This window comes from Vanellus vanellus (genome assembly GCF_965231255.1).
Source record: "Vanellus vanellus genome assembly, chromosome: 26".
NCBI classification, from domain to species: Eukaryota; Metazoa; Chordata; class Aves; order Charadriiformes; family Charadriidae; genus Vanellus; species Vanellus vanellus.
The window spans coordinates 2531387-2548513 of NC_138931.1; the positions used below are offsets into that span (position 1 = coordinate 2531387).

At 52.8% G+C, this 17127-nt stretch overlaps 1 protein-coding gene across 1 annotated transcript in view; it reads right to left on the reverse strand.

Moving 5' to 3' along the window:
- Positions 1-17127, reverse strand: part of BIN3 (bridging integrator 3) — a 42700-nt gene that overhangs the window by 9706 nt on the left and 15867 nt on the right. The window contains exons 3-6 of the mRNA XM_082495770.1: positions 15284-15324; positions 14603-14664; positions 10142-10278; positions 9759-9799 (exon numbers count right to left, since the gene is read on the reverse strand). Of these exons, the coding sequence (XP_082351896.1) occupies positions 9759-9799; positions 10142-10278; positions 14603-14664; positions 15284-15324 (281 nt within the window). The remainder of the gene's footprint in view (positions 1-9758; positions 9800-10141; positions 10279-14602; positions 14665-15283; positions 15325-17127) is intronic.

Sequence of the window (17127 nt, forward strand, 5' to 3'; positions counted from 1 at the left end):
TGATAAAAACGGAGCCAATTTTGCGAAGCCTGCTAAAAGTACTTTGGAAGGTCCCAACCTGCTTCTGAGCTCTCCCGCCAGCCCGTCTGCTTTTCCCATTAGTTCTGTATTTTTAACAGTTTTCCAGCTGCTGCGGCCGAGAACAGGGAGAGCCGCCTTATCTGGGACGGGGCACGGAAGCCGCTGCCGAAAACAAAGCCGTTAACTCCACCGAGCAAACCGAAAAGGAAAAATAAACAACTTCTCCCCCATATAGCGTTGGCGAATGGTATTTCCCCAATACCGCGTTCGGAAAAAGGAAGGAGCGGGGTGAGGAGTTGAATCGCGAGTCCAGGAAAAATAAATACGAAGGGGAAAATAAATATTAACTGCAGCAACCTGTGCTTTTTCAGGCCATTTTCTGGGGTTGCGAAGCGAGGTTTGCCCAGCTGAAGAGGAGCTCTGTACCCCACACAGAAGGATTAACGGCAGCCAACAATTAGCCAGGCTACGGGAAGATTCATATTATTAAAATGTGTTACAAATTGAGGAAACATGAACATCTGACGGCGAAGACAAGAGAGAATATTTTCGAATGCGACAGAAGAGGGAAAGGCAGAAACTGGCGCATTGCTCTTGTCTCCCAAATTTCACTAAATCAAATTATACCGGTGGGGACCGCGCTGGTGCCGGGCTGTGGGTTCGTAGGAAACGGGTCACGGTACCGCCGGGTATATTAATTTAATCTCCACAAATTATAGGGTCATTTTCGGGGGGGGGGGGGGAGGGGGGAGGGCAAGACCAGGAACCGGTCATGAAAAATGTGTCTAAACCGCCTGGTGACGATTTTCCCTCCTGAGAGGTAAGCAAACAGCTTTCTGATCTCTTTGAATTGGACAAAAAAAAAAAACAACAACCAAAACCACCTATAATCCAGGCCGGGGCCAGGAAGAAACCCACAAATCTCACTTTAATTTGCTTTAGACGTAATCAGATGCAGGGCTAATACACAGGCGTTTGGGTTCAAACAAAACCACGGGCATCCGCAGCCCTGCACAGCCGGTCCGTGCCCTATTAAAAAAAAAAAAAAAAAGAATAAAATCTCATTTTCCGACACCGCTCTCACCCCGGAGGGTGTTAATAATGTGCCGTGGTGGTGGTGGTGGGGGGGGCAGAGGCAAAGCTTTCGTCCCTGAGCCCTAAGGACAAGTGCCAGAAGCGAGGGGGAAGGGGAAACGTGCGTCCAAGCATTGACGTTGGAGCATTTATAGGTGTCTGTCGGAGCATCCCTCGAGGGGTGCGCATCCCGGCTGAGGATAAGCGGGGCCGGCTGCGGGCGGCCACCTCCCCCCCCCCCCCCCCTCTCTCTCCTCTCCCAACGATATCCTCCTCCTGACGGCGACGACTGCGAAGAGGACGATGATGCAGTCGGGGCCGCGGCAGCGGGAGGGACCTGCGAAAGTCATCAGGGAGCTCGCCCAGCGTGGCCCTGCCGCCCAGCAGATGCTGCAGCCCCGCACATTGCTTTTTATGGTAACCTTCGCGCACCGCTCCCTATCATATTGAAATGCCGCGGCAGCGGATGGGTCCCGCCTGCCCCGAGCTCCGAGCGTGGACTCCCCGTCTCCCCGGGGCTACGGGTTGCTGCTAAAATAGCCCCCTCCCTCGACATGGGGTCCAAAAATACGCCCTGAGAGGGCGAGGGGGAAATAGGGATGGGCAGTGCGGGCTGCAGGGAGGAAGGGAAGGGGTACCCGGGTTGGGAGGTCTCCCCGGTATATGACAGCACAGAGGTTCTTTGCCAACGGCGCACACTCGGTGTCAGCAGCTGGCGGTTGCAGCTTCTGCAGGAATTTCTCCCAATTATTAACGAGCTGGCAACGGAAAGGGAGGAACCCCTCAGGCCAGCGGCTCTCGGCTTTATTTTTGTGTTATATCCCTTTGGATATATATCCCATGTATATCCCCATACGGGGTGGGGTTGGAAAGGGCGCACGACCTCTTACCTCTCTGCATCACACCCAAAAGCGGGGCAGGAGGATGGTGCAGCTCGCCAAGGACGACGGGGGCGAGCTGAGCTGCTCCTCCTCGACACGCTGCTCCTCCTCGACGTGCCTCCAGGCCTGGGAAACGTCGGAGGAGACGGCTTGGGGCTGGGAAATCCTCCCTTCCCCGGGTGCGCAGGGAGGCAGCGCACCAAACGCTGAGCCGCGGCCGTCCCCTCCGGCGGTGCCAAGCCACCAGCGTGGCCTGGATGCGGCCGCCGCTGCCCGCGCATCCCTCCGCTCTTGGAAGATGCGTATCAAGAAGACGCCTCCGAAGCGCTAAGCCCCCCGGCGGTACCCACCGCCAGCTCGTAAACGGCGTTTTTTTCCACCGGCCCGGCTTTCGAGCCCTCTCTCTCTCGCACGCTCTCCCGTGCTCGGCGCTTCCACGGCGCTGGTACCTTCAAAGAGCCGCGAGACACCAGAGAATTCGCGCGCAGCCATTTACGTCGTACAAACTCGCCACCGCAGGGGAAGAGCGAACCCTTTGGCTCAGAAACGCAGCAACTGAGAACGCAGAGGACGACCAGCGACACAGTTTCCATTCACTTTGAAGTTAAATCTGGTTTTAAAATGGAAAAAGGCTTGATTTTTTTAGTCGTCCCCCCCCCCACACACACCCCTTTTTTGTTCCTAATATCAACTCGGTGCGATTTTGCAGCCCGTACTGGAAGGACACTGTACTCCGGCAGCGCTTTTAAAAAAAAAAAAAAAAAATAGCTAGAGCGCTGGATCTGAAGAGGCTGTTACCGTGTAGGCACAGCAACTACTGTCTCACCAGGACTTTTAATGCATAGATCATACGCTGCGTTTCAGAGAAGGGAGGGGGGTGCAGCTCAACTCCACAAGCTGCCGTTAATAAAACGCACCGTGCCGGCTCCCGGGCTCCAACCCACCTTCCCGCAGCCCCGGCTCCAGCTGGAAACATCAGCGTTAAGCGATGGGATGCTGTGGGATGCGCTCGGGGCGGGGGGGACACCTCGACCCACCCCCCTGAGATGCTCGAGGGGGTCTGAAGGGCTGTGAGCAGCAAAGGCGGAACCCGCTCGAGTGTTCCCTGAGCGGCCGCAGCGTGGGGATTTCTTAAGTCGTTCGCAAACCCCACGGGGCGGCTGAGGTTGTCTTGGCGCGGTGGTCCTTCACTGCCGGCACCAGCGGGACGGACTGGGACAGCCGTGGTTCCTCCAGGCACTGCCAGAGTGGCGGCCGAGCTCTCCCCGTGAGTCCCCCTCGGTTTAATTTTCACGCAGGATTAGCTCAGCTCAAGCAGGGAAGGATGCTCCTTCCTTGGCCTGATCTGGATTGAGGCGAAGCTGCCTCCAGCTCCTGCAGGAATTACTCCGTGCGAATTCCCTGCCGCCCCAGCAGCTCTGAAATTGCCCCCGAGTTCACAGAGAAGCGGGTTTCTTGCCCGCGTCGAAGTCCTGCCCCTTTTTTTTTTCTCCCCCTGTGTACAGAAACAGGATCTCGAGCCAAGTGCCAGGGGTGGTAAACACCCGCGACGGGGGACAGGGAGATACGGGCTCCACCGCGGCCGAGTTATTCTGATGACTTAATAAATTGCTGCGTTTCACACGTCACCCCAGCGCCTTCGCAAATATCTCGCGCATCTTATTTACAAAGGCTCCTCGGGGGAAAGCCTGGCAGAAGGGCTGCCTGCAAACCCTCCAAAAGCTCCTGCCCTCCACGCACACATCCTTCAGTCTCCCGAGCCCCGCAAGAACAGCCCTCCGAGGATCCCAAAGCTTTTCCGAAGCCTTTGGCTGAGCACCGCAGACCCTCCTGGCAGCCGCGGCGCCAGCAGACAAGGGACGTCATCGGTGCCACGGGTGGCGAGCGACACCCCAAACAGCATCCCCCCACTCCGGAAACCAAATCTGAACAACCCAACCCGGAATTTTTAGCATTTTAGCGGGACCAGGGAAGCCCCACAAGCGAATGCGGGTCGTTTCAACCAACCATTCCCCAGGCGCACGCAGCGAGGGCAACGATTCCTCCTGCTGCAAAGTGCTGCGAGCAGCACGGATGAAAAGCCCTATAGCAGATGTGGGTATTTATTGATAAGCCCGGCACCATCCTCCTCCGTACGCTCCACCCAGCCCCTGCTTTTGTCGGGGATGAGAGGGTCTGACAGCCGTAACCACTCACAAATCCCCAGGACCGCCCTCTCTTACTCGATACTTTCTTTTTTTTTTTTTTTTTTCTTAATACAAAGCAAAGAAAAACGAAGCCGACTTAAAAGAAAATTCGGCGGGTACGGTGCTAAAAAGCACAGAGCAGGAGTGAAGGTAAAACAGCAGCACAGGGCATTAGAGCCCCCGCCACGAAAGCAGCTTGCAGAATAAGCCGCCGTTGTTCCCTGTCACTTTTTAGGCAAGGCTGCTGAGAGGGGATTACAGCACAGGCGGCTTAAGAGGAGCAGGTGAGGGGAGATACGCAGGGATAACTAAAAGAAAATACAAATTACCGTCTCCCTGCTGCTGGGGGGGGAGGGAGGGAAGAGGGGGAACATACTGGTGAACTCCTCTTAGGATGACAGTTTACCCTCGGAAAAAAAAAAAAAAAAAACAAAACCATAAATCACCCGATTCTCTGAATTATAAATCATGTTGCCAGCTCGTCTCCACACCAGCCTCCCATCAGCTTCCCATAATTAAAGGCCGGGGCTGGAGAGACAGAGCCACGGAAGATAAAAGTGCCACCAGGATTCCCGTCGCTGCCGGATGCGTTCGTTAGTCAGCCCAGCTGACAAGGCTGGGGCTTGAAAACTGAAAACTTCTCTCCTTCTCCGGCGGGAGGCTGCCGGCGAGCGGCTCCTCGCGGCGATGCCCGAGGACCATCCCATCACCTCCTCTCCCGCAGCGAGGTCCCACAGCAGCCCATCTTCATCTCTCCCTCTCCACCCCCGATGTATCCCCGATGCTCATCCTGCGGCGCCCGCCAGCCCCCATTTTTCGTGTCGGCAATGCGAAAGGGGTGCTAGAGCTTTGGCGCGGGGAAAAATAACGGGAAAAACCTTTATTTCTCCCCATTTGCAAGTGCCTCAAGCACTCTCGTTGGCAGCCCCGTGAGCTGGACTAGGCTGGCACGCAGGCGCGCTCTTCCCTACGGCATTATTTTAGGGACGAGGACTTGGATAACGAAAGCAGGCAGGGTCTACGGCTGGCACCGGACAGGGGAAAAAGAAATAACGGAGCTGGGGGGTGCGGGATGCAAAAGAAAGCGACGGTGGATGAGATGAGGAGGAAATTTGGAGAGGCGCAAGGGTGGCTCAGCGCGAGGCCGAAGCATCTGGGCTATGTCGGGGGATGCCTGCCATTCCTCAGCCCGTGCCCACACGTCCGTCGTGGGCCCGTCCACCCACCAGGAAGGGGGAAATTAAAACCAGCCCTTCCGACTAGAGCGAAAAGGAACAGAAACGAAGACGACGGTAGAAAAAAGCAGCGAGCGGGGGGATTAGGCTGAGCGCCCCGCGCGCGGCGGGAGGGGGCCAGGCAGCCATGTGGCTAGCTTTGTGCACGAAATCCTCATTAGGGGCTCGTTAAGGACATGAAAGCGGCTTTTCCTGCTTCCGGTCCCCAGCACCCCTGGGGCTGCTCCCGGCCCCGGTGATCTGCCTGGGGAGGAAAGGCGGCTGGAGGGTTCACGTTAATGGCAGGGTTATGGGAAGAAGACGACGACCCCCCCCCGGCCCGTAGATGCCGAGCGCTGGTTGCTATCATGGAATCTCAGAATAGTTTGGGTTGGGAGGGAGCTTGAAGGCCACCCAGTGCCACCCCCTGCCCCGGGCAGGGCCACCTCCCCCCAGCCCAGGTTGCTCCCAGCCCCGTCCAACCCAGCCTTGAACCCCTCCAGGGATGGGGCAGCCACAGCTCCTCAGGGCACCCTGCGCCGGGGGCTCACCGCCCTCACAGTACAGGATTCCTTCTGAATATCTCATCTCCATCTCTCCTCTTCCAATGTAAAACCATTCCCCCTCATCCCATGGCTCCCCTCCCTGACCCAGAGTCCCCCCCCAGCTCTCCTGCAGCCCCTTTAGGCACTGGAAGGGGCTCTGAGGTCTCCCCGGAGCCTTCTCTTCTCCAGGCTGACCCCCCCACCTCTCCCAGCCCGTCCTCCCAGCAGAGGGGCTCCAGCCCTCCCAGCAGCTCCGTGCCCTATCGCCGGTTTATATTTGCTGACGTACAGCTCTAATTGAATGTATACATCAATCTGCTCCTGGACGGCACCTCTGGGACCTCCCGCTGCGGTGTCACCCAGCCCCGGCTGATGGCACCCCGGCGGCGGCAGCACCGTTGTGTCACCCCTGCCAAACCCCCTCCCCGTCCCGCAGCAGCAGGACCATGCTCCCAGCCAAGGGGAGGGTACCGCGCCAGGGTGACCCCGACATCCCGATGCTCAGGGAGGGGCAGACAGCTCGAGTTCGTTAACTCAAGACCCCGCCGCAAGGAAAATCGGCTCCAAACGCAGAAGGCATTAAAGCCCGTGAATCTCCAAACCACCTGGCTTATTTAAGCCGCTTCCTTCCTTCGACACTGACACACAATATGTAACGCTGAGATGACAGAACACCATCTATCACCATCCCCGACCCAGCCAATACTCCTCACCCAAGCCAGAGTGAAGAACTGGAAGAGTGAAGTGAAAACCAGCTGTTTGTCTCCCCCCTTCTTGCCCCAAATCCGCCGATCTGCTGTGAATTTACGCAGGCATCTCCCGAAGAAGAGAGCAGATCCCTCCCGACCTTTCCCAGCCACCCCAGCTCCTCGCCCAACCCACACGCCGAAATATGCAATATTCTCATTAGAACTTTGCTCCTTCCCTGAAGTCAAACGAGTGATTCCCAGCCAATGGCTTCCTGGGGCCCAAAAAGCAAAATCTCTGAACAACCCTCCGTCCCCAGAAGCAGAAGGATTTAAACAATATGAGCCACCGCCCCCCTCTAAATCTACTACCGCTTTCTTCTACATGGTTTAACAAATTCTCCAATATTTGTCTGAAACCTACGATCCCCGGACAACTGAATGGAGATTTTACTGCACATGTGCCTCCGATTACGATATATTACCACTAATGATAATTGCCTGGATTATACTTATCTCTTTCTTTGGCTAATAAACTATAAAAGACCACCAGTGAAGATGTAATAAAGTGCAGCTGTTGCAGCAAAAGCCTTTTTTCTAGGTCAAAGCAAGTTTGGGAGAGGCTGGGGAAGGCTGTCTCTGCGAGGGGAAGCGATACCTAACTGGAAATGAGGAGAGCTCCTCAAGGCAGCTTTCATTAATCTGAAACTTTTATCCCAGAACCGTTGCCGGGGTTCATCTGCCAGCAGGACAAGGAGAGGTGCAAGCTCTGCATTTCTCTCCTGCATCTCATTAGCTTCAAAATGGACCCGTGGGCTCCTCCAAAATGTTCCCGGCTGCACGGCTCGGCCGCGCGCGTACCTACGCTCGCGGAGAGGCAGAAAAGAGGGGACGGAAAGGAACGTTTTTCGCTCGGCGTGGAGACGCAGCCTCGGCGAGGAGGAAACGTCAGCCGTTTAAGAGCAGGCAGCGACTGTTCGCGGGTACCAAAGGGCAGGAAGGGGAACAGGAACCCCACCATATCCAAGTCCAATGAAAATTTAGGAAATTTTAGCCATCCAAGGCCGGAAAGCAGCCAAGGATGCCGAAGGAAACCCCCGTAACGCTTAACTACGGACCGGACCGCTAACGGGCGAGCTGAGCGTTACACCTTGGGAGACCAAACCTCCCAGCGAAGGCGCTCCCCGGCACCGCGCTGGTGCCACGGAGGAACAAACCACCTGCCCCCGCGTCCTGCAAAACTCCACCGTTTCCCCAGTGTTTCCCTGATCTCGCATAGCTGCCTCCAACCCAAAGCGAGAGGAACGGGGTTCTTCCCCTTCTGTACCCCGGCGGCGTCTACAGCATCCCGAGGCAAATGCCGCACAAACGCAGAATACGACGTCGGCAACGTGGAAATGGCTTTATTGTCTTGGACTAAGAGCCCCATACACCGCCCAGGGTTTAAAACGCAGGGCGAGGTTTGCAGGGAAAGGGATTATCTTTCATTTCATCAGCTAACACAAGTTGGGGGAGAGAAAAAAAAAAAAAACCCAAAAAACAACAAACCCACAAAACTCCAGGAAGATTTCAGAGACTCAAGCCCTTCTTCCAATTTTAACAGAATGCTGGAAGAAAAAGTTAATGTATCTTTCATGAGGACAATCTAGATAATAAGCAACACAATTCCACAGCACAAGCCTGGGATTTTTTTCTATCTTTCTTTCTTTCTTTCTTTCTTTTTTTCTAAATAATCAAGAATTTCTGGTCGCGGATAGACGACCAAGGTAAAACTTGAGTCACCAAACATCCCCCGGATAGAAACACAGCATAACCTCATGCGCTAAGTGGTATACGCGATTTTACTTTCAGATTTGGGCAGAAACAACAACTTAAGGAAAAAAAAAAACAAAACCAACCAAACCACCCTGTGTCAAACCTAAACTAAAATTGTTATTCAGCAATTTGCAACACTTACTGTCATATTAAAGTCATTTTATTTTATTTTCGCTCGCTTGCTCTGTTCTGGTAACAAAATAGCAAATCTCAGGATTTCAGAAGACATTTGGTACAGCAACCGAAGCACTCCTTAAACATTTAGGGGGTAGAGCCTGTGACACCGGTAATGGCTGCTAACGCCGGTGGAAATTGTGCAGACAGAGGGGAATTGCACCAGATGAGACCGAGGTGACAAAATTGCCGCGGTGCCGAGGCATGACTGAGCCCCGACGCACGGCACCAGTTAGCAAGAACGGGGGGGAAATAAGGAAATCTGCTGCCAGAATAATACTGTCAGCAGCTCCGGCTCTCGCTCTCTGATAAGGATTCCTCTCCACGCCGGGCACGGTGCGGAGCGAGGTCCGGCTCCGGCACGCTCCCCGCCACCTCTCCTCCCGGTGACAGGGTGGCTCTCGGCGTCACTCTGCAGTGGAGTCCACTCCACGCGCAGCCTGCGCACCCTTCCGACCGGGCTTTTCCTGCAGAGGTTTGGCAAGACTTTCTCCGGGGTCTGAGACATCCCGTTACCAGCCCGGGATGGGAGATGCCGGCGTTTTTCTGTCCGTACTTCCCACCTGCTCACTGCCTAGCTACGGCGGCTCTGTAACGTCTCTCTCTTTCCTGCATGGATACATTATTTATACACATGAAAGAACTTTCCCTAAAAGCAAGCTTCTACGTTTTTTTAATCTAGAAAACTTCCAAAGGAAATAAACTTTTGTTCAAACACGTAAATACTCCCCACCCTGAGCCGGCGGGCACCGTTTGTGCCTGCTGCCCGCAGGGGAGCTCCCCAGTCGATTTTTCCCCTTTGGATGGAGCAAAGTGTCAGTTGTCACCAACGCGTAAAGGGAGAGGAGCTGGACGCTTTAATGCATTCAGCATCGCTCATCTCGGGTGTTCTTTAAAGCAGAGATAAAGACACCTGGCAGGGTAAGACACAGGAGGTCTCTGCCCTCCTCACAGAGCACGGACTCAGCTAACCCACCCCACCTCTCCGTGCCCCAGCTGGAAAGCGAGGAAGATGCCATTTTGGCACAGGGACGTGAATTATTACCTCTTTAGGAAGGGCTGATTTCTAAGCTGACAACGTCTCTCTCGATGATACACATCCCTAAAGTACACGGTTATGACAAACGCTCGATATGGCTCATAAGACAACGTTGGTACTTACTTTTTCAAAGGCTCTATGACTGTCTTTTGGATCTGATTCACCTGTTGAAAGCAAAAGGGATGATTATATGTCAGGCTTGTTGAAAAAGCCTGTTTGCACAACGATACATGTTTGCACAGTGCCTACCATAGGACGATGTGGGCTTCCGAGCACAACCACGATGCCCTTTAACCAAAAAATAGCAAACTTCTCCCATGTGCTCGGGATGAGCTGCGATCCCCAGTACAACCAGTCAGAAGAAGAGTGGGATTATAGAGAAACTCATATGGGAAGCGTCTTGGGGATGATGACAAAAGGGAAGGAGGGTCTGTCTGGAAGGGCGAGACATCACCAGCACCCCAGCACACCCCAGTGTCCCCCTCTTCAGCCAAACCCACGTTCACCTTCTCCTGGTTGAAAGAGTCCATCCTCTTCATGGCGGTGTCGAAGGCCGTAACCATCTCCAGAAAGCCGGGCTCCTGTTCACACAGGGGGTTGGACAGCAGGTCCGAAGAGATTTTGACAGCCGACTTGGACATGGCTGCGGGCAACGGGAGCAGAGAACATGCAAAGGAAAGCAGAGAGGGTCACATCCCAGCGGCCGCCTGGTGGGACGGCCACCCATCCCCAGGCTGGCTCCTGCATCCGCAAAGGGTGACCGCGGGCAAAAATCAGGGACTTCAGCCACCGAGGAGGGCTTAGCGCAACTTTCCAGGAAGATATTCAACATTGGTTGAGAGAAAAGAAAGGAAGAGCCACCAGTTCATTCACGTAAACACCCAGAGAACTGTTTTTATATAAGTTAAGTCTGAAGCACTCCGATGTACGGCTTGTGATGTTGCCAGAAATAATACCAGACTAACAAAAGCACTGTTCTCTTAAAAAAATGTAGATGGGTTTTTTAACACGTCTTTTCTCGACAGACTATTAAGTGTCACTCTCAGTCTCACTACAGCTCTTCCACAATGAGAAAAATCACAGTCCATTAAGTCTTTCAAATGGCTTTACAAAAATATATATTTGAAGTGGATTTAGTGCTGGTGGAAAAGGACCAGACTGACAGGACTGGAAGACGAGTTTTTCTCTTTTACTCTCAAAATAGGCACTACCCGAGCAGTAGAGACACAAGCTGGCTAAGCACTTTCCCTCAATGAGCCTAAATTTTCTGCCTGTGGAGACCGACCCACCCAAGCCAGGGGAAAAGGCAAAGGCTGAAGTCCCTTCAGACCCTGCGACTGTCACCACGAAATCCAGAAACACCAGGTCACACGCTGACGGGCTTCAGTTCCTGCCTCACCGAGCACTTTTGCTTGTTTTCCATCTGACACATCTCTCTTCCTATCCACACACTTGGTCTTCAAAGGGAAAATTAAATCCCTATGGCAGGACCACTACAAAAAAAGCAAGAAAATAGCTAAGGTACAGAATGGAAAAAAAAAACCCAAAAGATGAATGAAAAGGCAAGCATCAATACAAATGGGAATAAAGAAGAAAAAAGGAAAGTCCTGGGTGCTAAATAAAAAAAATAAAGAGAGTTCTTTTTCGTCAGCACTGTTGCTGGAAGTTATTCCAGTTTAAGATCAGAAAGCCAGATGCTTTAGCCGTGCTACAGATGAGCTTTGGAAAGACTCCTACTGTACTCACTCAGATATTAAAAGTTAAAGTCATCTGAATAATGGGGCTTAAGATCATAAATCAAGGGGTTAAACATTCTGATTTAAAGGTTACACACAATTATACGGAGAGCTCAGAAGCTAAATAGCCGGGAAGCTCAACACAGAACGAGACACTGACTATGGAATAACAAAGCTACCGTATCCGTCTATTATCCAAACATTAAGGGTTTCGGCATTTAAACCTTTAAACAGATGGGATATAATCCATATGTGTGACCACATCTGAGGAAGGATTTGTGCCAAAATGGGACGGAGTTAAGAATGGCAGAACTCCTTCAGCTGGAAGAAAAATTAGTTTCCCTTCATAAGGAGAGGACTGACAGTGTACTGTAACGAGGGGAGCTGCGGCGAGCAGCGGTGTCACGCCGAGAGGCCAAAAACCGGGGCTTTTCAGGCACGTTCAGCCAGATTTTGGGCAAGGCACTTCCCCTCACCTGTATGGCTCTGAAAAAGCAGCCACGGTGGGCTCTGCAGTTCCCAAGGCAGCTTTGCAGACCCCAGCAAACGCTGCGTCCCCAAAGGCACGCAGAGCGCCGGGACCTGGGGACAGCATCGCCCAGTCCCACCTCCACGTGCTCCCGTGGTGGTGGGCCCCGTCTTCAAACTCAACAGGGACATCGCTGAAGTAGGAGGGGAGAAGAGAGAAAGAGGGGAGAAAGAAAGAGAGGGGAGAGAGAAAGAGGGGAGAGAGAAAGAGGGGAGAAAGAGAAAGAGGGGAGAAAGAGAAAGAGGGGAGAAAGAGAAAGAGGGGAGAAAGAGAAAGAGGGGAGAAAGAGAAAGAGGGGAGAAAGAGAAAGAGGGGAGAAAGAAAGAAAGAGGGGAGAAAGAAAGAAAGAGGGGAGAAAGAAAGAAAGAGGGGAGAAAGAAAGAAAGAGGGGAGAAAGAAAGAAAGAGGGGAAAGAAAGAAAGAGAGGAGCATCGCCTGCCCCTTGGGGTGGGCTTCAGGAGGGTCTGTACTGCACATAAAGCACACAGGACACGACTCCAGCTAAAGGAGGTGACTTTAGAGAGTCGCTGCTCGTTCGCATAGCGATAAAAGCAGTGGAGAACAGCCAGGCACGCTCCAGAGAGCAAAACTGAGCCACGGTGAGCCAGCACGTCACCTGCATCTCATTTCAAAAGCAGAGCTTTTGTCTCCAATTAAAGAACGTCCTCCTGCTCCTTAAGATCATATTTTGTCTGGAAAGGGGGTTAGTGATCTTCAGGCACAGTACAGAGAGTGCTGCTAATAACCCGTGCCCCGTTCCCAGCCACGCTGCCGCAGCTGGCAGGGCAGCGGCTGAGCCTCGCAGGAGCGTTTTCGTGCAGATGGAGGAATCGGTCTCATTTTGAGCCCAGTCTTTTTTTTTTTTTTTTTGGCAGAAGGTGGAGACTGGAGACTGCAGCCACCAGGTCCAGTTTGCTTGGGGGTGTTTGCAGGCAGTGAATAATCAACCCCCTCGGCACAGAGGTACAGTGGAAGAAATAAGACGTTCAGGAGGACACAACAACACTGATACACTGCCATCCTCGTTGGATATCAGAGCTGGATGAGGGCTGAGCAAGCACAGCTATCTCCTCTTGGGAACGGGCACTGCCAGGTGAGGACAGGGGTCCTGAGTGCTTGATCAGATCTACCTCCTTTGCCTTCAGCCATCCCTCAGCAGACCACATTCAAAATCTTCCCTCGCACTCATGATTTCATGCCTTTAAATGAGAAATCAGATCTTACTGGATCTGGCCAAGGCTCATTTGTGACTCTGCCATGTAGCAGAACGGAAAAAGAAAGTCCTCCCACAGCTCCTCTGGGACTTGAAATGCTCCATATAAACAACGCCCACTGCAAGGGAGGGGAGGGGAATCCTTAACGAGGAAAAACTTACCAAGGATCCCTGACAATGACCAAAGTCTCCAGAAAGGGCAGTTTTCACCCTGGAAAGGAGTCCTGGCAGCGCCGGTTACTGGTGCCTTTCCCACCGCCCTCCCTGTGCAAGCGCACGCGCGTGCCAGCAGGGCTCTGGGAAGGGTGGGAGAGCGCAGGCAAGAGCCGGGATGCGTGTTTGTGTCTGGCAACATCCGAGCGTGCACACACACATACACACAGGTGAGAGAGCCTGTATGATGGGAAGCCCCAAATTTGCCAGCCCTCCCGCTGGCAAAGCGCCCGGTTGGGGCTCCTTCCCACTCCCTCTGCCCCTCTGTGAACCGAACTCCCACGAGATGAGTGTTGGACCAGTCCAGCCCACACCTGTTTGCGCTGGTGCATCTGCTTTGGCTCCGGAGCTGTGGGGGCCCGGTACAAATAGGGACTACAAACCACATGCTGAGAAAAACCATCTGTGTTTAAAACAGCTCTTTGCTGCATGTTTCTGCAGGCTGCCCTGCTCGGTTCAATAACCGGCATCCACCGAATCCGCTTCTCCGGATCGCTCCGTCTTCTCCTCTCTCCCACGTTCGTTTAAAGCCTGCGCCACGTGGTGCGGTCACACCGGTTTCCTACTAGAGAAGCTATGAATGGAGCGGGCAGGGGCTGCCCTGCCTTGGGAGGGGACACCTGAAGGGCAGATGTCACCCGGCGCAGGCAGCTGCGGCGGTAAGCGCAGAGATGATTTGTTTATTGCTTCCTCCATCGCCCACTGCCACGAGGTCAAGCCAAAGCAAGCAGGCACCGAGGGAACGAGCGGGGTTATTCCTGAATGAGAGCTGCTAGGTCAGCAGTTCCTGCGTGAAACGCGTACGGCGAGTCCTACGTGGGGCTCTGCAGACCCCCCCCCCAAAACCTCATCCCACCCTCCTTCGGCTTCACATAGCGTAAGACGCCCTCGACTGAAGTAGGTGAATATGCATTGCTCAACACAATAGGCTCAGCTGGAGACTGCTCCTGCCTGTCTAACATGTGAACTGGAATACATACTCCTCTTTTTCGGCTGCAGAAACCGAGGGGAAGAAAAGAAAGTGACTTGTCCAAGGCCACACAGCGAGCCGCAGCTCCAGAGATAGGGACTAAGCCCGTAACACACTTTCTGTTCCCTTGGTTGAGATACCGCTCGGCAGCCCTCGTGCAGATGGCCTTGTAACTAAGCAAACTGAGTGGGACTGAGATCTAGATTTGTTTTCCAGACTTGTCACAGATTACTCATGTGGTCTTGAGAAAGTCACTTCATCTCTTTGTGGCCAAGTTCACAGTCTATGTATCCTACAGTCACATACCCAAGTCCGCATCTGTGCTTTTCTTCATATCCTTCTGAAGTTTTTTGGTCTGATCTTCCAATCTGAAAGATGGAAGAACAAGGCAAAGTCTGAATCTTGGAAAGAAACAAACCGAAGTGTATCATACATGCAACAAATCATTTACGGGCTGAATATGCTGGCTTCTGTTGTGAGTTAAAAATATCCAGGCAAGGCTCTACGAAGTTCAGCGCTGCCCAACCTTTTCTGGTTGTTTTCAGATGATTTTCAACCTTTTCAGGTTGGTAATCTCTTATTCAGAGTCACATATTTTCTTAGCTCCTTGTACTTACCACAAATGGTAAAGCCAAATGCTTCCAGATGATAAGTGTGAGCTTATGTCACACAGTCAGTATGGTAAAACCAATATTTGTCCTCAGAGGTGTTGAGCTGTTTGGTGACCCCACAGTTTTCCGGCAATTTTACACTCTTTTACTTTAGAGCTGCCATAATCTGCAAACCTCATCCCCACTGCAAATATTTCTTAGGACACCTTTGAACGCCCAGCCGCCAGAGAAACTCGGAAGAATTAGAAATTACAGGGCAGCGAGTGATTTGCTGGGAAGAGCATAACTGGCTAAAATTTCCTGGGAAGATGGAATAAGAGGGCACAACAGAGAAGTATGCTACTCTTCCTGTTCTACCAGTGTGGTTGATACTTACTGCTGAAGCTTTCCATATTCCCTTTCAAAGTCTCTCTCCACCTGTGGAAAGAAGAGATGGAAATCAGTTCAAAGCCACTGCGGCAGAGCCTGGAGTGGCAACTACCTCTGCAGGGAAACCTGTCCTCGGGAAATGCCTACGTGAACCCAGGGAAGCGCAAGCTGCAGCTATAATGGGAGTTACGCTTCAAAAGTAAATGAAGTCTTGGGTTTTGGTGTTTGGTTTTTTTTTTTTTTTTTCCTCCAGACTCTCTTAGAGCAAAAGACACTGCCACCAACTGCGTCAGCTCATTCCAAGGATGTGCTCCAGCACATGAATTGGAAGCTGACGGAGTAAATGGGAATGCCTTAAAAGCAGAGAGATCGCAACTTAGCGCGCACCGACACAGGCGCCCACAGCTCCGCTCGGCACCGGCGGGGGACGAGACCGCTTTCTCTTCCAGAGCCTCTTCCAGAGCCTTCTCCTCCAGCAGCGTGCTGCAAAGGAGCCCTGCGGTGGCTCTGCCCGTGCCTGGCTGCCAGACCCCCCCCCCAGCCCCTCTCTCCTTCCCCATCCTCAACAGGATGGGGTTTTTCTCCCCCCAAACCCCTCAAAGCCATTACTGAGCCCTCCAGTCTCCTTATTATTCACCCCTTCCATACTCTCCTTATTCCTGCAATAGCTCCCTTCGATGGAATACTTCGCCCGCAGCAGCGGTCCAAGCGGGCTGCGGCACCTCGCAAAGGGAGGAGAAACAACCCGCGCTGGCGAAGAGCGCAGAGCTAAAGAACAGCCTTCTCCTGATGCGACATCAATGACTGCGCTTCCTCCTACTTGCTATCTGGCAGCAAATCTCCAGTGATACGAGATATTTTAAGGAACTTTCCTTCCATGCTGACTGTTTTAACACACACTTAAACATTCATTCCACACCTCGGCGACCAAATAAGCAAATGGATTTCAATTGACCAGCCAAGAGTAAATACATGCGCTTTTGTTGTCATGGGATCAAAACTGGGTTCATTTGTGTTGTCAAGCTACCATGCTATTAAGGAAATGCTAAATGTTGCAAGCAGCCAGGACTAGAAGGATCCAAAGGTTTGTTCCAAACCTTCACGCCGTCCTCGGGATTTCAAACCCAGGCTCGATGTAACAGCATTACATGAAACCAGAACGCTTAACAGGGACATTTCAATCAAAATCGCCATTAAAATACCAGTATTTTAAGATGGAGCCCGGTAACCCCAGTTTTCTTGAAACCTCCTTTCCTAAATATCTTTTTTGGTCTGCCTTTTCAGCCACGCTTGAACCCCGCAGCGCCGCAAGCAGCCCGATCCGAAGGCAGCCGGTGCCCGGCGCAGCGAGCGTGCCGAATTTCATCCCCCATCCCCGGCGGACAGCTGTCCACACCATCAGCTCCCACCATCCGGGGGATGCGTGCTGGCTCTCCCTGCCGACGAAAAACCTCCGCCCAGCTCCGACTCCCTTTCGCGCTGCTAAAAATGGGCGCTGGAGAACGGGCAGGGGGAGCAGTGTGGGGGCAGCTCACACGACTTGTGCCCGGTTCACAGTTCTGCAGAAATCCGCAGCAGCTGGTGCCTGGAGGTCAGGTAACCGGCACATAGTAAAAAAAAAAAAAAAAAAAAAAAAAAAAATCGCCCTCCGTTTCTATGGCTGTTCCGGCTGCTAAAATAACCAGGGAGTATTGCACTCTATTTATATGCCTTATGTGTGAATTGTTTTGGTTGCAAAACCAGAGAGGGTTGGGCACGACTCAAAAATATGTCCTTTGAAGGCTGGTGGTATCGGTGCCCTGGAGTGGAGCTCCAGCGCTCTCCACGTTCGGGAGGATCTTCCTTGTGTCT